Source organism: Quercus suber, unplaced genomic scaffold, assembly GCF_002906115.3.
Source record: "Quercus suber isolate HL8 unplaced genomic scaffold, Cork oak 2.0 scaffold_831, whole genome shotgun sequence".
Lineage (NCBI taxonomy): Eukaryota > Viridiplantae > Streptophyta > Magnoliopsida > Fagales > Fagaceae > Quercus > Quercus suber.
The window spans coordinates 49,711-74,629 of NW_027070261.1; the positions used below are offsets into that span (position 1 = coordinate 49,711).

The following is a 24,919-nucleotide window of genomic DNA, read 5'->3' on the forward strand; positions in this document are numbered from 1 at the left end:
CCATCCAACACCATCGCATTTGCCATTGCTCCAAATTAGGAGAGGCAATAAAACAGACTAGCAATATAAATCAGGTCCAAATTAGGAGAGGCAATAAAACAGACTAGCAATATAAATCAGGTTCATGCTTGAGAAAGAGCCAGAATTTGAACTTCAGTTCCCATTTTCTCTACAGCCTTTAATTCAGAAAAACTATAGAAAATTGGGTTTAAAGATGAAGAAATTAGAGTAATTATTTATATTTGGTTTAATTTAATATATCCAGCTGTGGCCATTTGTAATATCCTACCCTGCAACAACGGTGAAACCATTGGGTTCAGATTGGAGGTTTGGACTGGCGCTAAAATGATTTATATTTAAGTGCCCCTTAATGGTTGAGCAGCCAAAAAACACCATTGCAACCAGTATCCCAAACTATGTAATCAATAGCTTTGTAATTCCAAAAGAATTAGTGCCATTTTATTTAATGGACCATACAAATTGATAAATTACAGAACGTTCCAAAAGCTTAAATTATTGGAAAATAGTGAATTTAATCATTCAATTATAATTTTAACACTCCCCCCACATGTGGTGCCTAAACTATCCCTTAATAATTTAAGCCCAACGCATGAGATTTTCAACATTTTAAATGGGAGGTAGAGTAGAAATAGAGATCAAACTCAAGACCTCGTGTTATGATATTAGGATAAATTATCGTCTCTCCCAAAAACTTAAACCGTTGGAAATTAATGAATTTAATCCCTTAACCATAATTCTAATACAATAAAATGAGACAAGAAGCATCAATTTAGGGCTCATTTCTAGTATACAAAAGATAGCTTTTCCATAAATGAAATTATGATCGCAACTCAAAAAAGTTCAATATTAAATAATAAAAAAGAATATAACCTGTCATCAATGAAGATACAGTTTGCTGGATTAACTTCAAGAAGGTTTAAAACATCCAAATAGAAGTTAAGATCAGGCTTCCTCTTTCCTGAAAAATGTGGTAAAAGGATCATTCTTTGCAGGTTAGGGAAATTTCCATATAGCAGATGTCCTATACTCTTCGAATATTAGCATTTAAACCAGAAAACATTTTAGCAATAATAATAACACCAATAGTAATTAATTAATAAATAAATATTCAAATTAAACGATAAATTTTTTTCCCAATGGCTATGCAGGACTTCATAAGACCATTTATTTAGAGTCCATTTAAATAGTTATTTGAAAACATGAGTTTCGAAAAACCAGTGTTTGAGAAAACGCAGCTTGTGAAAATGTGAATTTGAAAATGCACTGAAATGCTTGGTACAAACTAAAAACTATGAAAAAGTATTGTTTCTGTCAATTGAAGGATTGGCTAACATTAGTATAAAAGTGCCGTTTCAATTGCAAATTACAAAAAAAAGACATTACTATTCCTTAAGCTTTTAATGTGTTTAATGTTAAAAATTGATGATGATCATAACTATTAAGTTAAATAATAATAATAACTCTCCCCACTTTTCATTTTAGATATATTTTAATAGTAAAATATAAAATAAAAAAATAAAAAATTCGATTGTCACTATGGAAGAGGGGATTTGAACCCCGACTCTCATCCTAAAGGAGAACATGCAATACCATTGAGTTGCAAGGTTTTTGGAAATAGTAAAATAAAAAAGGAAATGCCAAACATATGGCTTTCTGTGTTTTCATCTGAAAATGTGTTCCAGGAACAAAAATGCAGGTTCAAATGGGCTCCTTCTCAACAAAATGGAACCATAAGAAAGTAAGAAGTAAAATATGAAAGAAGGCTTTTATTTATTTTTAAAAAAATGAAAGAATCATAATTGAAATATGCACAGTTATTGACATCGTAAAGCATTGACCTGATCTGCAGGTTTGGATTACGAAGCAACAGAATTTTGCTTCTGTATTTTTATTTGATTAATTTTCCTTTTGTTTTACTTATTTAAAAAAAAAAAAAAAAATTGATCACTTCATCTCTAGTACATAGATAGTGGGTGGTGAAATTAGGGATAAGACTGTCTACCAATCACTCTCCCAAGCCCAAATAAGGAGCTTTATGCATTGGGTACGACCTTTAGATAGTAGTTGGTGACTTGGTGCTTATTACTTTCTATATTCTTTCTAATCCAAAACAAGTTATAAATCCTAGAAAAACAAATTTTTGTTGGTTAAAAATACAAAAAGGTAATAATATAACGACAATGAGTAGAATGCGTGTGCAACACACATGCATAAGAGAGAGAGAGAGAGAGAGAGAATCTTTTTTTGGATAGGTAATCAGAGATTTTTTTTTTTTTTAATGACATAGGAGAACTTCACTCAGATTAGTTGCATGTCGCAGAGCATACTATACAACAATCTTCACTGTTAATCAAACTCCTACGGGTAATTGACCCCACCCGCCAGAACTAGTTGCCGGGTAATCCAGGAGCTTTTCACCCCTGACGGGCTAAGCAGTTTATCCTCATGCCTAGGAGGCTACATAATCAAAGAAATATTATTGAAGAAAATAGAAAGGAAGAATACAAGTTGTTCATGATGATGAACAACAAGAAAAGGAGAGAGAGAGAGAGAGAGAGAGAGAGAGAGAGAGAGTCATAACCATGTCTAATTAATTAACATACCACTTGAACATGAGCAAAATGTCCAAGATAAATATCTTGAAATTTTTAACTTGTCCTCAATCATTTTGTACCTGCAAAACAAAATTTATTAAATTAAAGATGACCACTTCACTGGATATAAAAGCAATATTAAAAATAAATAAATAAATAAAAACTTATTGTACCAGATTGGATAGTTAGTGAAAGCATGAATTTCATAGCAGTTTTGTTTTAAAGCATGAAGCAATTCTTCAACACCTTCTATGTAGGAATATCCTCTTTTCATACAATTTTTGAGACCTGAAACAACAGATGAATGTGGTCATTTTAAGATCAAGAAGGAAGAGCAAATTAACACTATGCAACATGTTCTAGGAGCATGCATTTTATATTGTCTTTTTTTTTTTTCTTTTTAAGTAAATGCATTTTATATTATCGACATAAATTAAAAATATGATTAGAATATAATATCAGAGCTAAGAGCTAACACCTTATTCCACTTCCAATAATCTGCTCCAACAGCATGTTAATAAGGAAATATGGAGCACATTCTAGAAGTACAAATTTATAAAGGTTAAACTACATTTTTGTCCCTATTATTTGCACCATATTTCAATTTGGTCTCTAATCTCTCAATTTCATGTCAATTTAGTCTCTGCTATTATCTCTTGGATGGAAATTACTAACGTGGCTAATGGCGAAAATAAAAAAAATAAAAAAAAAATTAGTTTCTTGCCACATCAACAGAAACTAATTTTTTATTTTAGCTATTAAGTCACATCAACAATTTTCATCTAAAAGATAACAGCAGGGACTAAATTGACACGACACCAAAAGGTTAGGGACCAAATTAACACAATTAAAAAGTTATGGACCAAATTGAAATATAGTGTGGATAGGAACAAAATATGTAATTTACCCTTTATACAATTAACATCAGGAAAAAAAAAATGCAATTGTTTTTGATGTCCATCATGATAATATACCAAAAGATGACCAACTGCGATCAATAACCTACAGGGATTCTCTAAACACGAGAGAATATGATATCCTGGAAGCATCTTTAAAGTAATTTATTTTGTACAAGTCATAAAATAAAGGAAATTTGTGCTGGATATTAATATTAAAAGTGCAATTTAATGGGATAGTTTAGATTAACATATAATTGTTCCTAAACAAAGTGTAACATATTGACATTTCGCATGCACAAAATGTAAACATAAATATATCTTGGACAGTACAAAGAAAACAGAATTTTTTTTTTTTTTTTTTTGATAAGTAACAAAGATTCATTGATATCAAAAAGAGAGAAACACCCAAGTACACAGGGAGTATAGAGGGGTGAACAAATCAAAAGAAAAAGGATGGTTTCTCCACACAGAGAACCAATCAAGTAAGGTTCTAAAAAAACAGAAGCTTGAGATCAAGCATAGAACGCTCTCTGTCTTCAAAACACCTACTATTTCTCTCCTTCCAAATACACCACATTAAACAATGAGGAACAACCATCCATAAATCTCCATTACGATGGCGGCCAAAACGACCTTGCCAGCAAGCCAAAAGCCCAACATCAGAGAATGGCATAACCCAACAAACTCCAAATAACCCAAAAACCATATCCCACAACTCCAAAGCAACCGGGCAATGAAGGAAAAGATGGTCAATAGTTTCACTATTACAATTGCACATGTAACACCAATCCAAAATGCAAACCTTTCTTTTCCTTAAGTTGTCAATTGTCAGACATTTCCCTAAGGCTGCGGTCCATACAAAGAAAGTCACCCTAGAGGGGATCTTCTGCTTCCAAATGCTTTTCCAAGGAAAAAACTGCTTACTATGGCCAACTAGAAGATGGTAGTAAGCACTGACCATGAACCTCTTACTCTTACAAGGCAGCCAACATCTCTTATCCTCCCCGTTCTTCCTTACAGGAGTGCAATAAATGGAATTGATGAAGCTCCTGAAAGCTTCCAATTCATAGTTATGCACCTCTCTACAAAACTGAAAATCCCAATGGAGGACTCCATTGGTGAACCTCATTAGATCCGCCACACTTGCCTCTTTGCTACGATAAATCCTATATAAATCAAGATAGCGGTCTGCAAGAGGAGAAGATCCACACTAACGATCTAGGCAAAACTACACTTTTGATCCATCTCTAATTTCATACAAAATAAACCGAGATAAAGAGTGCCACTCTCTTCTAATATTTTTCCACAAACTAACTCCATAAGGACCAGAGAAAGAGCTAGAACACCAACCACCCCAATCACAACCATACTTCACCTCTATCACTTGACGCCAAAGAGCATCCCTTCCTTCCGGTACTATTATGAAACCTTTCCGATAGCCATGTAGGAGTTCTGACATCATAAGAAAAGAGCCATGTGCATTGGAACCCAATTGTAGAATAAAAACCGTCTCTCCATCTCTAACAGTTCGCGCAAAGTGTCCAGGGGGCTCAATGGAAATAAAGTCTTCCATCATAGATAACATTCTCTTTGCACTCTCTTTGCCCATGAACACAGATTGTAAAGAATCTCTGCCTCTCTCAAAAATACGTAATAAGAAAAAAGTACCCCCTTCTTCAACAGAAAATTCAAAAGATTTTGATTCACTGAAGAAAAAGAGAGAGCCATCCATGACAAAGTAAGAAAAGAAGTGAAAAGATTGAAGAAAGTTTATGGCTTATTCAAGGAAGCCAGGCCTTAGAAATGCATGTCCTCTGGAAATGCATGTCTTGGTAAGTTAATAAAAAGGTCTAAAATGAATTTTACAAAGAAAACAGAATTCTCTATATTCATTGTTAGCTTGTCTCTTCAGAGATTGCCCATGATGAACAGTGTTCTCTGATGTCTGACAGTATAACACAGGCTCAACAACAGGTCAAAAATTTATAGCCCCACATAAGTTAAAACTTGAACCGCATTTTGCATTGGAATCATGCAATGACATTACTGGTAAAAACTGCAAAATATGTAGTATCCTTCTGGGTAAGTTAGTACTATAATGGACATTAAAGAATGAAAAACATAGTGATTTACGCAGCAAAAAGGACAAAAGACTAAGCAAGTGGTAAGCTATGACAAGACTAGTTCTGAATATTAGACAAACACCTGGTTTTTGATGCAGGATAAAACAGATGCAACAACGCAAGTAAAACAGTAGAAAAAGGATAACCTAGGAGTCAACACAAAGGATTAGCAGGAGTTCGCCCAAGGCCATTAGAAATTTTCACGAGATTTTATTCATCAATCAAATTTGTTTTTGATACAAAATAGAATTTCTACTCTAACCTAATCCAAGTGTATATGTGTGTGAAGCTCCCTCTTGGAGACTTGAACCCCGACCCTTACTCCCCACAAGCACTTATACTTGTAGAGCGACTACCGCACCAAGGGTGTGTGGTGGTTCATCAATCAAAATTTAAAACAATAATGATCCCCAAGTTCCTTAAATAGAGTTCCAAACTAATTATCCTAATGAGAAAAGAATATAACCAATTACAATAAACAATAAAAATTGAAACCCCTAAATTAAATATGATTCTAGCCAAAATCAATGTTGGTCCCTAAACTTTAGCCCATGATCATTTTTAGTCCCTAATGTGTCTAATAGAGTGATGACATGTCAGTTTTTAGTTTGTTCATGCCATCTTAGGGACTAAAATCACTCATGAGCTATAGTATAGGGACCAATAATGTATTTTTCCCTAAGATTTATTTAATCAATTGGGCCAGCTGGTAGCGGGCCTTCCGCCTTCAACATCTAGCCATGTGATTTGGGCCTAGATCTGGGGTCCACATCAGAGAACAGAATTTCCAAAAAATCATAGGGTTAATGCACTATAATACCAACATGACGGACACAACAAGATCAAAAATAGGAATAAGAAATTCTCACCAACCTTCCAAATCAAAAGATCTTCCATCTTTAAAGAATTTTCTGGCTAGTTCCACCTAAAAGAAAGTAAGATAACATTTGTTACACAAAAACTGACATGAAGTATTTAGAAAAACAAGGTTGTGCCAAAGATTACATTGATACTATTTAACAAGGTTTTATCCTAAGAAAGGGCTTTGCAGGTTCATAAAGGTACATTATAGCCTAACTGTTTTTGTCATAAGCGGAAACAGTTTGTGTCTAAATATCTGAAGAGAATCAAATGTAAGGTGAGGTGACAAGTTACAGATATCGAAATTGAAGTGGTTAGACAATATTTGAGTGATCACACCGACTCATTTATACTATTTCCTCTACCATGACCAACCAAAGCTTAAATTTGCAATCTTAGACATAGATCTAAATTTTGTGGCTTAGATCTAGGACCTGTTGCTCTGATACCACTTGATGCACTGGGAAGAACTTAGGTCTAGTCTAGAAGAAAGGTTTAAGAAAGAAATTCCACCATCAAATAAGATTAAAGCAAAGAAAATGATAATAGGATTGAAGTTAAAACAATCAAATCTTAATTTCTAGCCAAGCAAACATTCAAATCTGAAATTTATAGTAGATAAGAAAAGCTTGCCTACAATGACTCAAAAAAGGCTATTTATAATAGCCTTTGGGAAGCCTAAAATCCTAAAATCATAATTTTTCTGAGTTTATTGAGGAGCTTAATTTGATAGTTTTACCGTTGGAGGGAGGGAGTTATACTTGGTATAGTGGTTCAAATCAGCCTTCAATGTCTAGGATAGACAAAGCTCTGGTTTCTCATGATTGGGAGGACCACTACTCGGATGTGATCTAGCGGGTTTTACCTCGCCCTATTTCAAACCACTTCCCTATTCTAGTGGAGGCAGGGGGGTTAATGTGGGGGAAGAGTCCTTTTAGGTTTGAGAATATGTAGCTAAAGACGGATGGGTGTACAGATAGGGTTCATTCTTGGTGGAATCAATATTCTTTCTCAAGTACTCCTAGTTATGTGCTTGCCAAGAAGTCGAAGGCTCTGAAAGGAGACACTGTTCAGTGGAACCGTAGCGAGTTTGGAAATGTAAGTCATCATAAGAAAGAATTATTAGAGGCCCTGAATTATTAGATGCTAAGGAAGGAGAGTTTGGCCTCAAATAGAGAACCTTCTTTCATTGGAAGAAATTTCGTGAAAACAAAAATCGAGGATGCTTTGCATTAAGGAATGAGACAACAATACTAAATTCATCCATAAGGTGGCTAATTCCCAAAGAAGGTATAATCATCTCAGTATGTTGGAGATGGATAGGGTTATTTATGAGGAAGAATCAGAGGTGGTAGACCTAGTACTTTTTTATAAAAATCTGTATAAGGAGACATAGGAGTGGAGGCCTTTTGTGGAAGGTTTGGAGTTTGATCAAACTGAGGGGCCGGAGAGGGACTAGCTTGAATGGAGGTTTGAAAAGGAGAAGATTCTTCGAGTTGTCAAAAAGCTAGAAGGAGATAAAGCTCAAGTCATGACGGTTTCTTTATAGCCTTTTACCATCATTGTTGGAGAGTTGTGAAAAGTGATGTTTTAGCTGTGTTTGAAGAGTTTTATCAACATAGTAAGTTTGAAAAATCTCTTACTGCAACTTCTATACTAGGTTGCACCAACACGGCATTTTTGGCAACGTGTTGGTGTCTGACATGAGTAAGACACCAGAACCTATCGATTCACCAGGCTCCGGTGTCCGAGCAGTCTGTTTTTTTTCTTTTCTTTTTTTCGTTTCTCCAACACGGCGCAGACGCAGCGCCGACGCGGCTCTAACGAGTCCGACACGCCAGCAATGAAAAAAAAAATTCACAGATTTTGCCAAATGGACTTACCAATACCATTGATTTTGTGATATACCCTAAAACATTAGAGTCTGAGAAGTCATTAGACTGAAACCCACATCTCATTCTCACTTCTCAACCCACCCTCCCTCTGAGTCTCTGACCTCTACCCACTACTGTTGCCCTCTGTCCCTCGCCAAAGCTAGATCGGGCCAATCGGCGAGCTCCATAGACATCAACGCTTCTCTCTGTCCCTTCCGATCTCTCTCTCTCTCGGCATCTATGAAGCACGGGTGCGTTTCGGGACTCAGGTGCGGGTGCGGGTGCGGGTGCAGGACTCGGCAATTTTTGAAAAAGTAGGGTGCGGGTGCGGCGGGACTCGGCGATTAAAAAATTATTAAAAATATTTTTATTTATATTTTCTATATATTTTTACTATTAAAATATTCATAAAAAACACATTGTTATGCCTTGATTCACAAAACAAAGAAAGAAGAAGACAAGAAACACATTACTATGCCTCTGAGGTCAGAATTTCGGCTGTTACGGCGAGTTTCAGGGCCGATATCGGCCTGTTTCGGCCGTTTCCGCCATATTTCAGCCGTATCGGCAGTATCGGTCGCTGGCCGATATTTACCAATTCTGGCCGAATCGAAGCCGATTCTGGCCGAATCGAGCCTCGTCGGCGCAAATCCGAGAAAAAAAAAAAAAAAAATCAGACAACCGCGAGTCGCCGCATCCCGCGTCAGGCCGCGTCGGACTCGGGGGACTCGGGTGCGGCACCCTTCCAGCCGCGTCCGTGCTTTCTAGCTCGACATGGACAACAAGTTAGGTACGACCTCTCTCTCTCTCTCTCTCTCTCTCTCTCTGTGATATTTGGCCATTTGGGTGAATGGGTTACTTTTAATACTCACTTATAATGTGTTTTGTTTTGTTGTTTTTTTTTTTTTTAAATCCCGTGTGACGATGAGAGTGGGATTAAAAATTATAATGTTGTTAGTTGTTACTACCATATATCATGTTGTTATTGCTATAGTTTCTGTGTCCTGCTATAGTTTTATTTATTTATAAAAGTTAAATACTGTAGGTGATTTTACTAAAATGAATACTAAAAGTGAAAAATCAACTAAGTTAGCTACTCCTCTATGGAAATATGTTACTAAGTTAGAAAAAACAACTGTTGGTGGTGGGAATGTTACTTTCATATGTAACTATTGTGAAAAAATATTTTATGTCTAGACATAAACATATTTTATGTCTAAAAATATTAAAAGATATGCCTAAATATAAAATTTAATTAATTATTTAATTGCCGTGTCCACGCCGTGTCGTGTCCTTATTTTTCAAAAATTGTCGTATTGCCGTGTCCGTGTCGATGCATCATAGCTTTCATAGCCTTAATCCCTAAGAAGAATGGTGCCTCCAATATCCATGAATTCAGACCTGTTAGCTTGGTGGGGAGTATGTATAAAATCTTGGCTAAGGTTCTAGCAAATCGCTTGAAAGAGGTTTTGGATTAGTTGATATCTGAGTCTCAGAATAATTTTGTGGGTGGTAGACAAATACTTGATTAAGTTCTTATTGCTAATGAATGTGTTGATAGTCAGTTGAAGAGCAAGATTTCGGGGGTTATTTGTAAGTTGGATATTAAGAAAGCTTATGATCATGTGAATTGGGAGGCCCTTCTAGATTTGTTGAAGAAAATGGGATTCATGGTGAAGTGGTGTAAGTGGATCCGTACTTGCATATCTACAGTTCAGTTCTCTGTTTTGATTAATGAGTCTCCAGCTGATTTTTTTGGAAGTTCAAGGGGACTGAGACAAGGGGACCCACTATTTCCTATGTTGTTTTTGGTTAAGATGGAGGTTTTCAATAGGATGATGCAAAGAGTTGAAGGTGCTAGTTTACTTTGTGGTTTTAGGGCTGATGGTAGGCAGGGTGGAGGGGAATATGTCTCGCATCTTTTGTTTGCGGTTGATACGATTATGTTTTGTGCTGCCGATGTGGAGCAGATTCTACATGTTTGGATGCTACTTCTTTGTTTCCAGGCTATGACAGGATTAAAAGTTAATGTTTTGGAAGGTGAGATGGTTCCCATTGGGGAAGTTCATAATGTGCATGCCTTGGTAGAGATTTTGGGTTGTAGGATTGGGACTTTGCCTATGACATTTCTTGATATGCCACTGGGGGCTTCCCACAAGTCTCCTACTATTTGGAACCCTACCTTAGAGAAAATTAAGTGTCAGTTGGCGGGGTGGAAGAAGATGTGTTTGTCAAAAGGTGGAAGACTAACGTTGCTTAAAAGTATGTTATCTAGGCTTCCTACTTACTTTTTATCTCTTTTTACTATCCCTACGCATGTGGCCAATAAAATTGAGAAGTTGCAAAGGGAATTCTTGTGGAGGGATTCCAAAACACATTTGGTGGGGTGGGATAAGGTGTGTGCACCTATGGAAAATGGTGGTAAGGAGTAAGGAAATTAACTACTTTTAATAAAGCCTTACTAGGGAAATGGTTATGGCGGTTTGGGGTTGAGGAGACAAGGCTTTGGAGAAGGTTTGTAGCTTTGAAGTTTGGAGAAGAGTGGAGGGGATAGACTTCTAAGCTAGGTAGAGGTGTACATGGGTGTGGTTTATGGAGAAGTATCAGAATGGGTTGGGAGGTTTTTAGCAAAGGTTTTTAGCAAAAATGTTCAGTTTGAGGTAGGGGTGGGGGATAGAGTAAAGTTTTGGCCGGATTGGTGGTGTCGAGATTCACCACTCCAATTGACCTTTCCGGTTGTGTTTGGGATTGCTTTCAATAAAGAAGCCTCTGTGGCCTCTTCTCTTGAACGATTGGGGATGAACAGAGAAGCTGGGATGTTCGTTTCATTCAGAGACCAAATGATTGGGAGGGGTGTTGTGGATGAATTTCTTTGTACTTTGGTTTCTAATTTACCTCTAACTGAGCATGGAGACCATATGAAATGGAAGTTGACGAAGAATAGAGATTTTGATATCTGCTTTTTTTACAATAAGTTACGAGGTCCCTTGCCCATTATTTTTCCTTGGAAAGGTATTTGGAGGGTTAAGGCTCTTCGGCGTGTTTCTTTGTTTGGACCGCAGTTTGGGATAAGATATTTACAGGCAACAATCTGCAGGGTAGAGGGTTTGATTTTGTTAACTGGTGCATTATGTGTCAATGTAATGGTGAGACGGTGGATTATCTGCTACTTCATTGTGGAAAGGCCTATCAGTTGTGGAGTTTAGTTTTTAGATCTTTTGGGATTTCATGGTTCTTGCCAAGATCGGTTGCAAATACTCTTTTTGGTTGGTGGAATTGGTTTGGAAAGGACTCGTTTACATTTGAAATTTAGTTCCGTTGTGCTTAATGTGGTGTATTTGGAGGGATCGAAATTGTAAGACGTTTGAGGACATGGAAAGCTCCGACGACCAGCTGCTTGCTTCTTTTAGTAGCTCCCTTTTTTACTAGTCAGGGCTTGGAGACTCACCTCTAGTGATTCTCTCCCTATGTTCCTTAGTTCTCTCCTCTATAATTAGTATTTTCTTTGTCTTTTTTTTATTTATTATTCTCTTTCTGTAATCTTTGATTTGCCTTATGCCTTTTTGCATGAGGTAGTTTTTTGAATATGCATCTTTATTACTTACCCAAAAAAAAAAAAAATAAATAATTAAATCGTAACCATCCAACTTCATTAAAAGTCACATGAACTTTTAAAATACTAAAGACATAACAATAAATAAATAAAAACATAGAAAATTAAAAGACTAGACTTATGACAACTATGAGCGAGACAAACTGACGTAGGACAAAGGGAAACAAGGTTTAATAGGCAAAATCTGATTTAGAACTGTTTGGGCAGATCTGGTAGCACTTGGGCTTTGAGGCTTTAAGGGTTTAGGGTTAGGTTTTGATGGGAAAAATGCTGGAAAATAAGAGGGATAATAGGGTTTCCAAAGGCGATGAAACGAAGGAGAAAACCAGGGTTGGGTTGTTATGAATAGTGCTGTGAACAGTATTATGAACAGTAAAATAAAAATAAAAGATTAATTCTAGGCATCACACCTAGACTTCCTAAGCATCATATCTAGGGTTCTTTGGCATCACACCTCGAAGAAGGTTGTATCACACAAACCACAAAAGAAAGCTTCATAGTTTTTAAATTTTGAAAACATTATAGAAAGCATTACAACTCTTTAAATAGAAGTCTAATTAGGTGAACTAGGATTTCTTAAAACCCTAATAATACTTGGACTTGGACTCCTTAGGCTTTTACTACTAAGCCTAACTAAATAACCAAACTTAAAATAAAACTGAAGTAAGACCCAATGGACTACAAGCACAGCCAATTCCAGAATATTAAGAAATTATAGAATTTCCCTTGATACATAAAATCAAATAAAATATAATAAATCCTTCTCACTGCCTCCTACATCACAAACTAGTGGACCTTTTTTACTGGGCTTAGATGCTACTGCATCATACGAGCTCCTGAATAATCACAAAACCAGCAAAGAGTTGCAGCCAGTTTTATTATCCAACAAGAAAACACTTAACACCAAATCGTTGGAAATACGCATTTGACAAATTCCCACCACAAGCACTTGTAGAAAAAATTTTTTTGATAGGCTAATAATTTTTTTTTTTTTTGATAAGTAAAAATTTTATTGATCTCAAAAAATGGAACACCCTAGTACACAGGGAGTGTACAAGGGATCAAACAATCAAGAACAAAAATTACAAAAATCTAAGAAATCAAGAAAGGATGAAAAGGATTGGTTCCGCAATGCAGCCAACCAATCCATTAAAGTGCTAAAGAAAAATAGCTTCAAGTCTGATGTGGATCTCTCCTTATCTTCAAAGCACCGACTATTTCTCTCCCTCCAAAGGCACCACAATAAGCAATGGGGAACCATAAGCCATATAGACCCATTTCGATGACGGCCAAAACTGTCTTGCCAACATGCTAGAAGCCCCACTACAGATTGCAGCATAACCCAGCTCACTCCAAACAACCCGAACATCATAGCCCACATATCCATTGCAACCGGACAATGAAGAAAAAGATGATCAACCGATTCCCCATTACACTTGCACATGTAGCACCAGTCTAATATCCAAACCTTCCTTCTTCGTAAATTGTCAATCGTTAAGCATTTCCCTAAAGCAGCAGTCCAAACAAAGAAAGCTACTCGAGAAGGTATCTTCTGCTTCCAAATGCTTTTCCAAGGAAAACAATAGTCATTAGAGCCCATTAAGAGATTGTAATAATCCCTAACCGTGAAGCCCTTCTCTCTAATAGATTTCCAGCACATCTTATCCTCACCAAGCAATGACTATGGTCTTGAAAATGTAATGTTTTAATTTTTTTTTTTTTTTTTTTTTTTTTGATAAGTAAAAATTTTATTGATCTCAAAAAATGGAACACCCTAGTACACAGGGAATGTACAAGGGATCAAACAATCAAGAACAAAAATTACAAGAATCTAAGAAATCAAGAAATGATGAAAAGGATTGGTTCCACAATGCAGCCAACCAATCCATTAAAGTGCTAAAGAAAAATAGCTTCAAGTCTGATGTGGATCTCTCCTTATCTTCAAAGCACCGACTATTTTTCTCCCTCCAAAGGCACCACAATAAGCAATGGGGAACCATAAGCCATATAGACCCATTTCGATGACAGCCAAAACTGCCTTGCCAACATGCTAGAAGCCCCACTACAGATTGCGGCATAACCCAGCTCACTCCAAACAACCCGAACACCATAGCCCACATATCCATTGCAACCAGACAATGAAGAAAAAGATGATCAACCGATTCCCCATTACACTTGCACATGTAGCACCAGTCTAATATCCAAACCTTCCTTCTTTGTAAATTGTCAATCGTTAAGCATTTCCCTAAAGCAACAGTCCAAACAAAGAAAGCTACTCGAGAAGGGATCTTCTGCTTCCAAATGCTTTTCCAAGGAAAACAATAGTCATTAGAGCCCATTAAGAGATTGTAATAATCCCTAACCGTGAAGCCCTTCTCTCTAATAGATTTCCAGCACATCTTATCCTCACCAAGCCCTCTAACCGACGCACCATATATGGTATCCATGAAACTATCTAGTGCCTCAAGTTCCCGAGCATGTACACTCCTAAAGAAACTTACATCCCAAAACAGGATTCCGTTATCAAACTTCATAACCTCAGCCACACTAACCACTTGATCTCAGCAAAATCTAAACAATTCAGGATAGCTGACTACAAGAGATGTTTCTCCACACCAACGGTCTTGCCAAAATTTCACCCTAGACCCATCCCCAATATCATATAGAATGTGGCGAGAGAAAGTAGGCCATCCCCGACTAATATTTTTCCACAAGCCAACACCATATGGACCATTAGTAGGCCTAGTACACCAAATACCCCATTCACAACCATATTTCACGGCTATCACTTGCCTCCAAAGGGCAGCCCTCTCCATCTCAAATCTCCATAACCACTTCCTAAGCAAAGCTTCATTAAAAAGTCTTACCTTTCTTATCCTCAAACCACCCGAAGCAATGGGAGTGCAAACAGTAGCCCATTTAACCAAATGGAATTTTGGTTCATCACCAATGCCACCTCATAAGAAATCCCTCTGAAGTTTCTCAATTCTGTTAGCCACAGAAACAGGAATAGGAAATAAAGATAGAAAATAAGTGGGTAAATTAGATAAAGTGCTTTTAATTAAAGTGACTCTACCTCCCTTGGATAAGTATAAACGTTTCCATCCTGCTAATCTCCGTTCTATCTTCTCCAGAATTGGGTTCCAAATTGCCTTATCCTTGCATTTAGCTCCCAAAGGAAGGCCTAAATATTTCATTGGAAGGTTACCTTGTTTACAACCAAGGACATTCAACAATAAGTCGAGATTGTGCACCATACCAACAGGAACCAGCTCTGACTTACCCAAATTTATCTTCAAACCAGAAACCGCCTCAAACCAAATGAGAATCATACGGAGAAACAAAACTTGATCCAAATCAGCATCACAAAAAATTAGAGTGTCGTCCGCAAAGAGCAGATGTTACACCTCCAAAGATCTTCCCTCTAAATGACCTACACCATAGCCTGACATGTGACCATCATGGACAGCTTTATCCAACATTCTCCCAAGGGCTTCCATCACCAAGACAAACAACAAGGGGGACAATGGGTCACCTTGTCTTAACCCCCTGGAGCTCTCAAAAAACCCACAAGGGGTGCCATTTATCAAGATAGAGAAATGAACTGTAGATATACAAAAGAAAATCCACTGCCTCCATTTAGCAGAGAACCCACTCCGTTCTAGTAACTGCATAAGAAAACCCCAGTTGACATGATCAAAAGCCTTCTCAACATCTAATTTGCAAAGTAACCCTGGCAAACCAATTTTCACTCTACTATCAAGACATTCGTTAGCAATAAACACAGGGTCAAGAATCTGCCTGTTCCTCACAAAAGCATTTTGAGAAGGAGAAATTATATCTTACATGACCGTTCGAAGTCTGGTGGCTAAGACCTTAGAAATGATTTTATAAACCCCCCCAACAAGACTAATGGGGCGAAAATCTTTGACTTCAATTGCTAGATATTTTTTAGGGATGAGAGTGATGAACGTTGCATTCAAGCTCTTCTCAAACTGACCTTTAGCAAAAAAATGGTGAAATACAGCCATAAGGTCAGTTTTGAGAATACCCCAACATGCTTGGAAGAAGGCCATTGGAAACCCATCAGGTCCAGGTGCTTTGTCGCCGTTAAAATTCTGTATCACATCAAAAATTTCTGCCTCCTCAAATGGTCTATCTATCCAATCAGCATTATCACCGGATATCCTAGGAAATACCAAGACTTCTGGAAAAGGTCAAACAACTTGCTGCTCCGAGTATAAATTCATAAAGAATTGAGTAACACAATCAGCAATCATACCTTGATCAGAAGACAAGGTTCCATCAACCATAAGGCTCTCAATACCGTTATTTCTTCTATTGGAATTAGCCATTCTATAAAAAAAAATTGTACTTGCATCCCCCTCCCTCAAGTGTAGCATCCTAGACTTCTGCCTCCAACTAATCTCTTCTAAGAGAGTAAGCTTTTCAATCTCGGTACGGAGATTAACTTGTTCTAACTTCTCCTCAGCTGTTAAAGGTTGAGTCTCCTCTCTAACATCCAAGTCATTCAATTTGTTCCATAACTGCTGTTTCTTTAAAGTGACATTGCCAAACTCTGTTTCGTTCCATTTTTTTAGGTCCAACTTCAAGGCTGCCAACTTCTTAGCTAGTATAAAACTCGGGTTGCCTTTGAACAAATAGGATGCCCACCAGGTTTTCACTTTATCAACAAAATTCTCCGCCTTCAACCACATATTTTCAAAACGAAAAGGAGTTCTACCTCTCCGATGATTCCCCCCCTCCAACAAAATTGGGTAGTGGTCTGAAAGTACCTTAGACAACCTTCTCTGTGCAAATAGAGTGAAATGATCCGCCAAAAGCGGAGAGAAAAGAAACCGGTCTATTCTAGAGGCAGAAGAATTGTTGGACCAAGTATAAAGGCCTCCTTCCATTGGTATATCCATCAGTCCATGAAGAGAGATAAAATCCGAAAATTCATACATAGCCCGAGTACTAGTTGTAGCCCCTAATCTTTCCGATGGGAAGCGAATTATATTAAAGTCACCTCCTAGGCACCATGGCACATCCCACTAATTAATCAGCCCTGTCAGTTCCTCCCACATCTTCCTACGCCTCTTGTTCGAATTTGGCCCATATAAACCAGTAAAAGCCCATTCAAATTGATCACCTACGTTTTTAAATTTGCATGAAACAGAAAAGCACCCTACTGCTTCTTCCACCTTTTCCACTGCCCTCCGATCCCACATCAATACAATACCTCCAGAAGCACCTTCTGAACCCAAGTACAACCAGTCGACATATGGACAGCTCCAGATACTTCTGACTATTCCTCTAGTAATCCATTCAAGTTTGGTCTCCTGCAAACAGACAATGTCAGGTCTCCATGCACGCAACAAATTACGAATCTGAAGTCTCTTCCCAACCTCATTCAATCCTCTGACATTCCAGGAAATCATCTTCAGATTCATTTAGGAATAGAAAGAGCCCGTTCCCTATTAATACCACTGCGCCTAGTTGAAGTAGAACCATAATTAATCGAGCTGAATAGACCCTTCAGCTCTCTAATACCTTTCACCCCAGAACTCTTCAAATCACGTGCTTTTTTTTCCAAAACAGCCCTACGATTTTCCAAACCTTTTAGGGACGTGCCCAGGAAGTTATCAAACCCTTTAAATCTGCTTTGGAACCACTCAGAGTAAGCTTCTCCCCTCACTGGATTCTCCACACCCAACACTTCCTGCCCTTCCATTGCCAAGGGTAGAGAAAAGGCCAGCGGTTCCACACTTAGAGGCGACAAACCCCCTACATTAGGTAGCACAGAAGACTCTGAACAAGTGTATAAGACCCAATCCTCCACAAGTACATCATTCTCATCAACTTGGGCTGATGACACCTCCACAACATCTGGACACTTCAAGGGGACCAAGGCCAATTGGGTTTGCTCTTCCAATACCTCTGTGACTTCACCTGGGGGCAGAGAAATCTGAATCGGAACTGCCACTCTTCTTCCATCTCGAAGTTCAAGCACCCACTGTTCTGAATTCCCCCACTTCTTGCTAACGTTGCCAGTATTCTCCTGAAGTATCAAACGGATGTCTTGGTGCAATTTCTCTTCACCATCGGAGGTTTTTGCTGACTCATCAGACTCATCGGGTTCATCGGAGCTGAGAAACGCTGTATCGGACTCACCGGAGCTGAGAATCTCATTATCGGGCTCATCGGCGCCGATAAGGTCACTATCGGCACTGTCGGAGACTTTCATCGACTGGGCTAGCCTCAACAAGCTTTGGGAATCAGCTGGAGGTAGTTCGGAGTTAGAATCCACATCGCCTCTGCGAGAATCGCTGACTGAGCTCTTCGAAGCAGAAATCAAGTGACCTGGCTGGGTCTTGCCATTTTGAAGTGTTCGCTTTGGTTTGGGTCGCCAGACTGTGATGGGCTTGGGATTAAGTTTGGGCTTTGCATTGAAGGGAGCTGTGGGTTTAAACTGGCTTTTATCTTCGGGCTTAAAGTTTTTGTCTTTGGGTTTTTCTTTGCGGCCCAATTCCTTGACTTTGGACCAGATTACCTCCCACTCACCATCTGGCCCACGCTCCAATCTCAGGCCAACATCCAACGTTAAAGGTGAATCATTGACACCGCTGTTGCTCTCTATAATCTCAACCGACAATTTAGCCTTAGAAATTGCTTGTTTCTTCCCAGCATTCAAATCGCGTATATCATGGCTTTTATTGCTCAAATTTGATTCGGTTGAAATTTGAAACTCTGGCATTAATTGCTTTCCTTTTCTGCTACCACTACCCTCTCTCCGATCACCCTCCGCCGCTGCCTGCAGAAAAGTTTTGTGATTCTCCACTATCGGTCTCAAGACAGAGTGAAAAGGTTGTTTGGTGGCAAGTGATCCAGGTGCAATTGCTTTCCTCAGATGAAATCCAAAACCTCGCCACCCACTTCTAGCTTTCCCTTCTGGCACCACGAGAAATCCTTTCCGACGGCCATGGATGAGTTCCGAGATCATTAAAAAACTGTCGTGTGAATTGGAACCCAATTGCAAAATAAAAACTTTCTCATCATCCCTAAAGGTTCGTGCACAGTTACCAGGAGTTTTATTAGACATTAGATCCTTCACAATAGCTAGCAAACACTTAGCGCTTTCTCTGCCCATGAAAACTGATCGGAGAGAATCCCGACTTCGCTCAAAAATGCGTAACATGAAATATGTACCTCCCTCCTCGACTGAGAATTCGAAAGTCTTAGATTCTACGAAAAAGAAAATTGAACCCCCCATAACAACAGAGGACAACCACAAGTTCTGTGACTAATTCGAGGTAGCCAGGCCTCTCATTAACAGTTACAGACACAAAATCCAATAACCTGTAACTAAAAGCTTAAGCTATTAGGCGGAGAGGCCCAGTTGTTTTGTTATTTTCATTCTTTCATGATTTGAGGTTGTTCTAAGCATGACATAAGCCATTTGGTTGAAATGAATAAATCAAAGATTGTATTTCAAAAAATTAGCCTTTGTACTTTCAAAATCTGGGTTTCTTCTAACTAACTCTAATCCCTTGGGTGAATTCCTTTGGGTGGCGATTCAGTTTTTGTATCTCTTTGGGCGGTGATATTTTGTATCCCATTGAGTGGTGCATCAATTCAGTTCTGTATCCTTAGCTAAATTATTTTGTGTGGTGATATCTTTATCTCTTTGGATTTGCTTTGGTGGTGAGTTTATCTGTCCCTTTTTAATACTTAAATGTTTTCTTATTCCATGTAACCAAAAAATATATACATCCAGCCATCCCTCATTCATCATATTGGATGAGTTTGATTTACCTCATTCTTTTCCGGTATCAACTTACCCGGGTAAGTGTGGTAGAGGGAGAAAATGTAATCCAAGTTGTGATGGGCTATTAATGCTTAAGCACATATTTAGTTTGGGTGTATTAGAGAAAGATGATCATCAGTGGTGGTAACTATGTTGAAAAAAATCTTTTCTTCCTTCTCTTCTTTCCACCACATGTACTTTTTCCTTATTATATCTTTTCTTTCCACTCTCTCACTCATTTGTTTAATTTGAATCAACAGAAATAGTAGTAGCAGACCATAAAGAAGATTTACTCTGTCCTTCATCAAAATACAATTTTGGTCCCAGAACAATTTCATCCTTGAACCATTGAGTGTTTCAATTTAGTCTTTAAAGGTTCAAAATCACCTCAATGTTACCCTTACCCTATGAAACATCAGTAAGCATAAAACAATGCCAAATGTTTTTCTCACACACATAATTTTCTTAACGCTAATATGGTATGTTAAGCCATATGCTAATCTCACAAAACCAAAGCATATGGACCCGTGACATCCATGTTAAGGACCACTATGTTTTTTAATTTTTTGATAGGTAACGTAAGAACTTTTATTAAAAAAATAGTCAACCCAAGTCAATAGAAATGTATTATAGAGGCATAAAATCAAGAGCCCAAAATACAATGATCAAAAAGAACAGGAAGGGAAAAACAAGAAAATTTTGGCAACACTAGACTCCATTCAAGGAGAGTAAGAAAGAAAAAAGAATTAATCCTGAGAATAAACTGTTCACAGCCCTTAGAACTTCTAGCATTCCGTTCCAACCAAATACACCACATCAAACAGTAAGGCACAAACCTCCAGATAGCTATCTATATAACTTATTTTAAAAAAGTATTAAAGTCACATCTCTACTAGGTTGCATGGGTACCCACACCTAATATGGGAACCAAAATCATATTTTAACCTTTCTTTTTTACCTTTTCTATAGCTTTTATTAAATACATTAGGATCCAAGGATGTGCTAACTGCATCTACTATGCTCTAAAAGGACTAGTCATAAACGGAGTAGTCAACATCAACCAAATACTTACTCCCTCCATCCCATTTTGTTTAAAAAGTCATGCTTGCAAGACCAGCAAAATGAGACAAAGAGACTACCTGCCATGGAACTTACCAAACGTCCATGTAGCACTTTCACATTCCAAATTTGCATAACCCTTATTATACCCAGTCATCCTTTGCCATGATGGTCATCACAATCTACCAAATCTCCACATTCTCAACAGGGTAATCCATATCATACTACATCCCCATGCCACATGGCAATACCAAATTGATTATGATCCAATTTGTTCGAGACTTCAGAAATGTAGCATATGTCAAAAAGATTAGGCAAACTAGGGATTTTGATGCCTGCTTATATAGGCCAGATCAGCTTAGCACGCATATGATATGGAACTTAGCACACAACCACAAAACATCCACTCCAACCTTCGCAACTTGTAAACATGCTTATAACCACAATTGATTTGGGCTTTGCATTGAAGGGAGCTGTGGGTTTAAATTGGCTTTTATCTTCGGGCTTAAAGTTTTTGTCTTTGGGTTTTTCTTTGCGGCCCAATTCCTTGACTTTGGACCAGATTACCTCCCACTCACCATCTGGCCCACGCTCCAATCTCAGGCCAACATCCAACGTTAAAGGTGAATCGTTGACACCGTTGTTGCTCTCTGTAATCTCAACCAACAATTTAGCCTTAGAATTTGCTTGTTTCTTCCCAGCATTCAAATCGCGTATATCATGGCTTTTATTGCTCAAATTTGATTCGGTTGAAATTTGAAACTCTGGCATTAATTGCTTTCCTTTTCTGCTACCACTACCCTCTCTCCGATCACCCTCCGCCGCTGCCTGCAGAAAAGTTTTGTGATTCTCCACTATCGGTCTCAGGACAGAGTGAAAAGGCTGTTTGGTGGCAAGTGATCCAGGTGCAATTGCTTTCCTTAGATGAAATCCAAAACCTCGCCACCCACTTCTAGCTTTCCCTTCTGGCACCACGAGAAATCCTTTCCGACGGCCATGGATGAGTTTCGAGATCATTAAAAAACTGCCGTGTGAATTGGAACCCAATTGCAAAATAAAAACTTTCTCATCATCCCTAAAGGTTCGTGCACAGTTACCAGGAGTTTTATTAGACATTAGATCCTCCACAATAGCTAGCAAACACTTAGAGCTTTCTCTGCCCATGAAAACTGATCGGAGAGAATCCCGACTTCGCTCAAAAATGCGTAACATAAAATACGTACCTCCCTCCTCAACTGAGAATTCGAAAGTCTTAGATTCTACGGAAAAGAAAATTGAACCCCCCATAACAACAGAGGACAACCACAAGTTCTGTGACTAATTCGAGGTAGCCTTGTAGAAAAATTCCCTAATTGTTTTTGGTGTTGGTTTGGTAACAAAGCCAAATCTTATAACAAGATCTATAATGAAATTTTCTCCACTCATCGCTTGCTGAAATTTCTTAATCAAGATGGTGATCACCAATGTGGAACTAAATTTAAGATTCTAGGGTTTTTCTCAAGATTTTAAGGAAGAAGAAAACTTTGCTACAATTCAATGAGAGAGTGTGCCTAATAGAAGCAAAGTTGGAAGAACTTCACATTATGAACTAAACTTTGCATAATCTGTCAGTAGCTATCAATTACTTATATATTATATGTTGAACCCATGTTTATCCTTGCTTTCATCATTGCACCCAATACCCCTTCAAAATCTGATGAGTGTGGCCCTGCCAATTTTCAGCCAAAGCAACCTCAATTGGATGTGGTTCAATGCATCAAGTTGTTACAATAAAGAGAGAAATTCAGGCTTATTATAATTCACCACATGTGATTTCAAGAACAACCAAAACAATGCATTACAAGGACAATGGAGACCACAAAGGAGCAAGGTGAGAATAAGGCTGATCATGGAAAAGTTAAGCCCAAAAAAGATATTGATGTTATTGCCATGGATCAATTCAAGAAGGATTTTAAGCTGACAAGTCTTCCAAGCATTGATTTTATCATTCCACTAGAATTTAATACTATGGCGGGAAAGAACAATTCATTATCCTTAAAACAGTTTTGTATTCAAAGTCTTCAAGGATTTTTTTATTATTAGTAGATACTGATGTTATTGCCATGGATCAATTCAAGAAGGATTTTAAGCTGACAAGTCTTCCAAGCATTGATTTTATCATTCCACTAGAATTTAATACTATGGCGGGAAAGAAAAATTCATTATCCTTAAAACAGTTTTGTATTCAAAGTCTTCAAGGATTTTTTTTATTATTAGTAAGTTATTATTAGTAAGTTAAGGGTAGGTATTTTGGTAGTTTAGTTAAGTCTAGAATTTTCAAGGAGCCTAAGTTAGTCTTTTATTAGGTATTACTTTATTAGTTTTAGTTTACTAGCCAAACTAGGAGTCCAAATATTACTAGTACAAGAATTAATCTAACATATATTTGTGCTCAATTTACTTAAAGAATAGATAGAATTTATTTATAAAAATACTGAGTGTTTGTGTTGTATTGTATTGTATTGTATTGTATCTGTTTCTTGTTTAAAGTGTTCACCATCGTGAACATGATGTTCAATTCTTATTACCTATCAAAACAAATATTGAGTGTTTGAGTAGTGAGGCATGTTGGCCTTCATGCATTCTTTTCTCCCTTTCTCTTATGACTTTTCTTCATCTCTTTCCTGTGCTGTTGTTCCTATATACTATTCATAAAGACCCTAAACACCATATATTTCTCTTTTTTCCTTTTTCCTTACAACCTCAAACCAAAGCTTTCCTCTTACCTATCAAACTCCAAAAATTTAGCCGTTTAAAATTTAAAAACAAAAAAACAAAAAAACAAAAAAAAAAAAAAAAACAAAATGACTTTAAGGTCAACTGGCACTTTGGATTTTATCTCTCTTCATCGGCTAATAGATATACCTATGGAAGGAAGCCTTTATACTTGGTCCAACAATTCCTCTGCCTCTAGAATAGACCGGTTTCTTTTTTCTCCGCTTTTGGTGGATCATTTCACTCTATTTGCACAAAGAAGGCTATCTAAGGTACTTTCAGACCGCTACCCAATTCTATTGGAGGGGGGGAGTCAACGGAGAGGTAGAACTCCTTTTCGTTTTGAAAATATGTGGTTTAAGGCGGAGAATTTTGTTGATAAAGTGAAAATCTGGTGGGCATCCTATTTGTTCCAAGGCAATCCGAGTTTTATACTAGCTAAGAAGTTGGTAGCCTTGAAGTTGGACCTAAGAAAATGGAACGAAGCGGAGTTTGGCAATGTCACTTTAAAGAAACAGCAGTTATGGAATAAATTGAATGACTTGGATGTTAGAGAGGAGACTCAACTTTTAACAGCTGAAGAGAAGTTAGAACAAGTTAATTTTTGTACCGAGATTGAAAAGCTTACTCTTTTAGAAGAGATTAGTTGGAGGCAGAAGTCTAGGATGCTACACTTGAGGGAGGGTGACGCAAGTACAAAAATTTTTCATAGAATGACTAATTCCAATAGAAGAAATAACGATATTGAGAGCCTCATGGTTGATGGAACCTTGTCTTCTGATCAAGGTATGATTGCTGACTGTATTACTCAATTCTTTATGAATTTATAGTCGGAGCAGCAAGTTATTCGACCTTTTCCAGAAGTCTTGGTATTTCCTAGGATATCCGGTGATAATGCTGATTGGTTAGATAGACCCTTTGAGAAGGCAGAAATTTTTAATGTCATACAGAATTTTAATGGTGACAAAGCGCCTGGACCTAATGGGTTTCCAATGGCCTTCTTCCAAGCATGTTGGGGTATTCTCAAAACTGATCTTATGGCTGTATTTCACCATTTTTTTTTTTTTTTTTTTTTTGCTAAAGTTTAGTTTGAGGAAAGCTTGAATGCAACGTTCATCACTCTCATCCCTAAAAGAAAATCCAGCTATTGAAGTCAAGGATTTTCGCCCCGTTAGTCTTGTTGGGGTGGTTTATAAACTCAATGCTAAGGTCTTAGCCACCAACTCCGCACGGTTATGGAAGATATAATTTCTCCTTCTCAAAATGCTTTTGTGAGGAACAGGCAGATTCTTGACCCAGAGCTTATTGCTAACG

The 24,919-nt window shown here is 37.7% G+C and overlaps 1 protein-coding gene across 1 annotated transcript in view; it reads right to left on the minus strand.

The window, feature by feature from the left end:
- LOC111999968 (flavin mononucleotide hydrolase 1, chloroplatic) overlaps positions 1-24,919 on the minus strand; it is a 30,425-nt gene that overhangs the window by 454 nt on the left and 5,052 nt on the right. The window contains exons 3-6 of the mRNA XM_065767631.1: positions 6,511-6,562; positions 2,789-2,903; positions 2,625-2,695; positions 892-979 (exon numbers count right to left, since the gene is read on the minus strand). Of these exons, the coding sequence (XP_065623703.1) occupies positions 892-979; positions 2,625-2,695; positions 2,789-2,903; positions 6,511-6,562 (326 nt within the window). The remainder of the gene's footprint in view (positions 1-891; positions 980-2,624; positions 2,696-2,788; positions 2,904-6,510; positions 6,563-24,919) is intronic.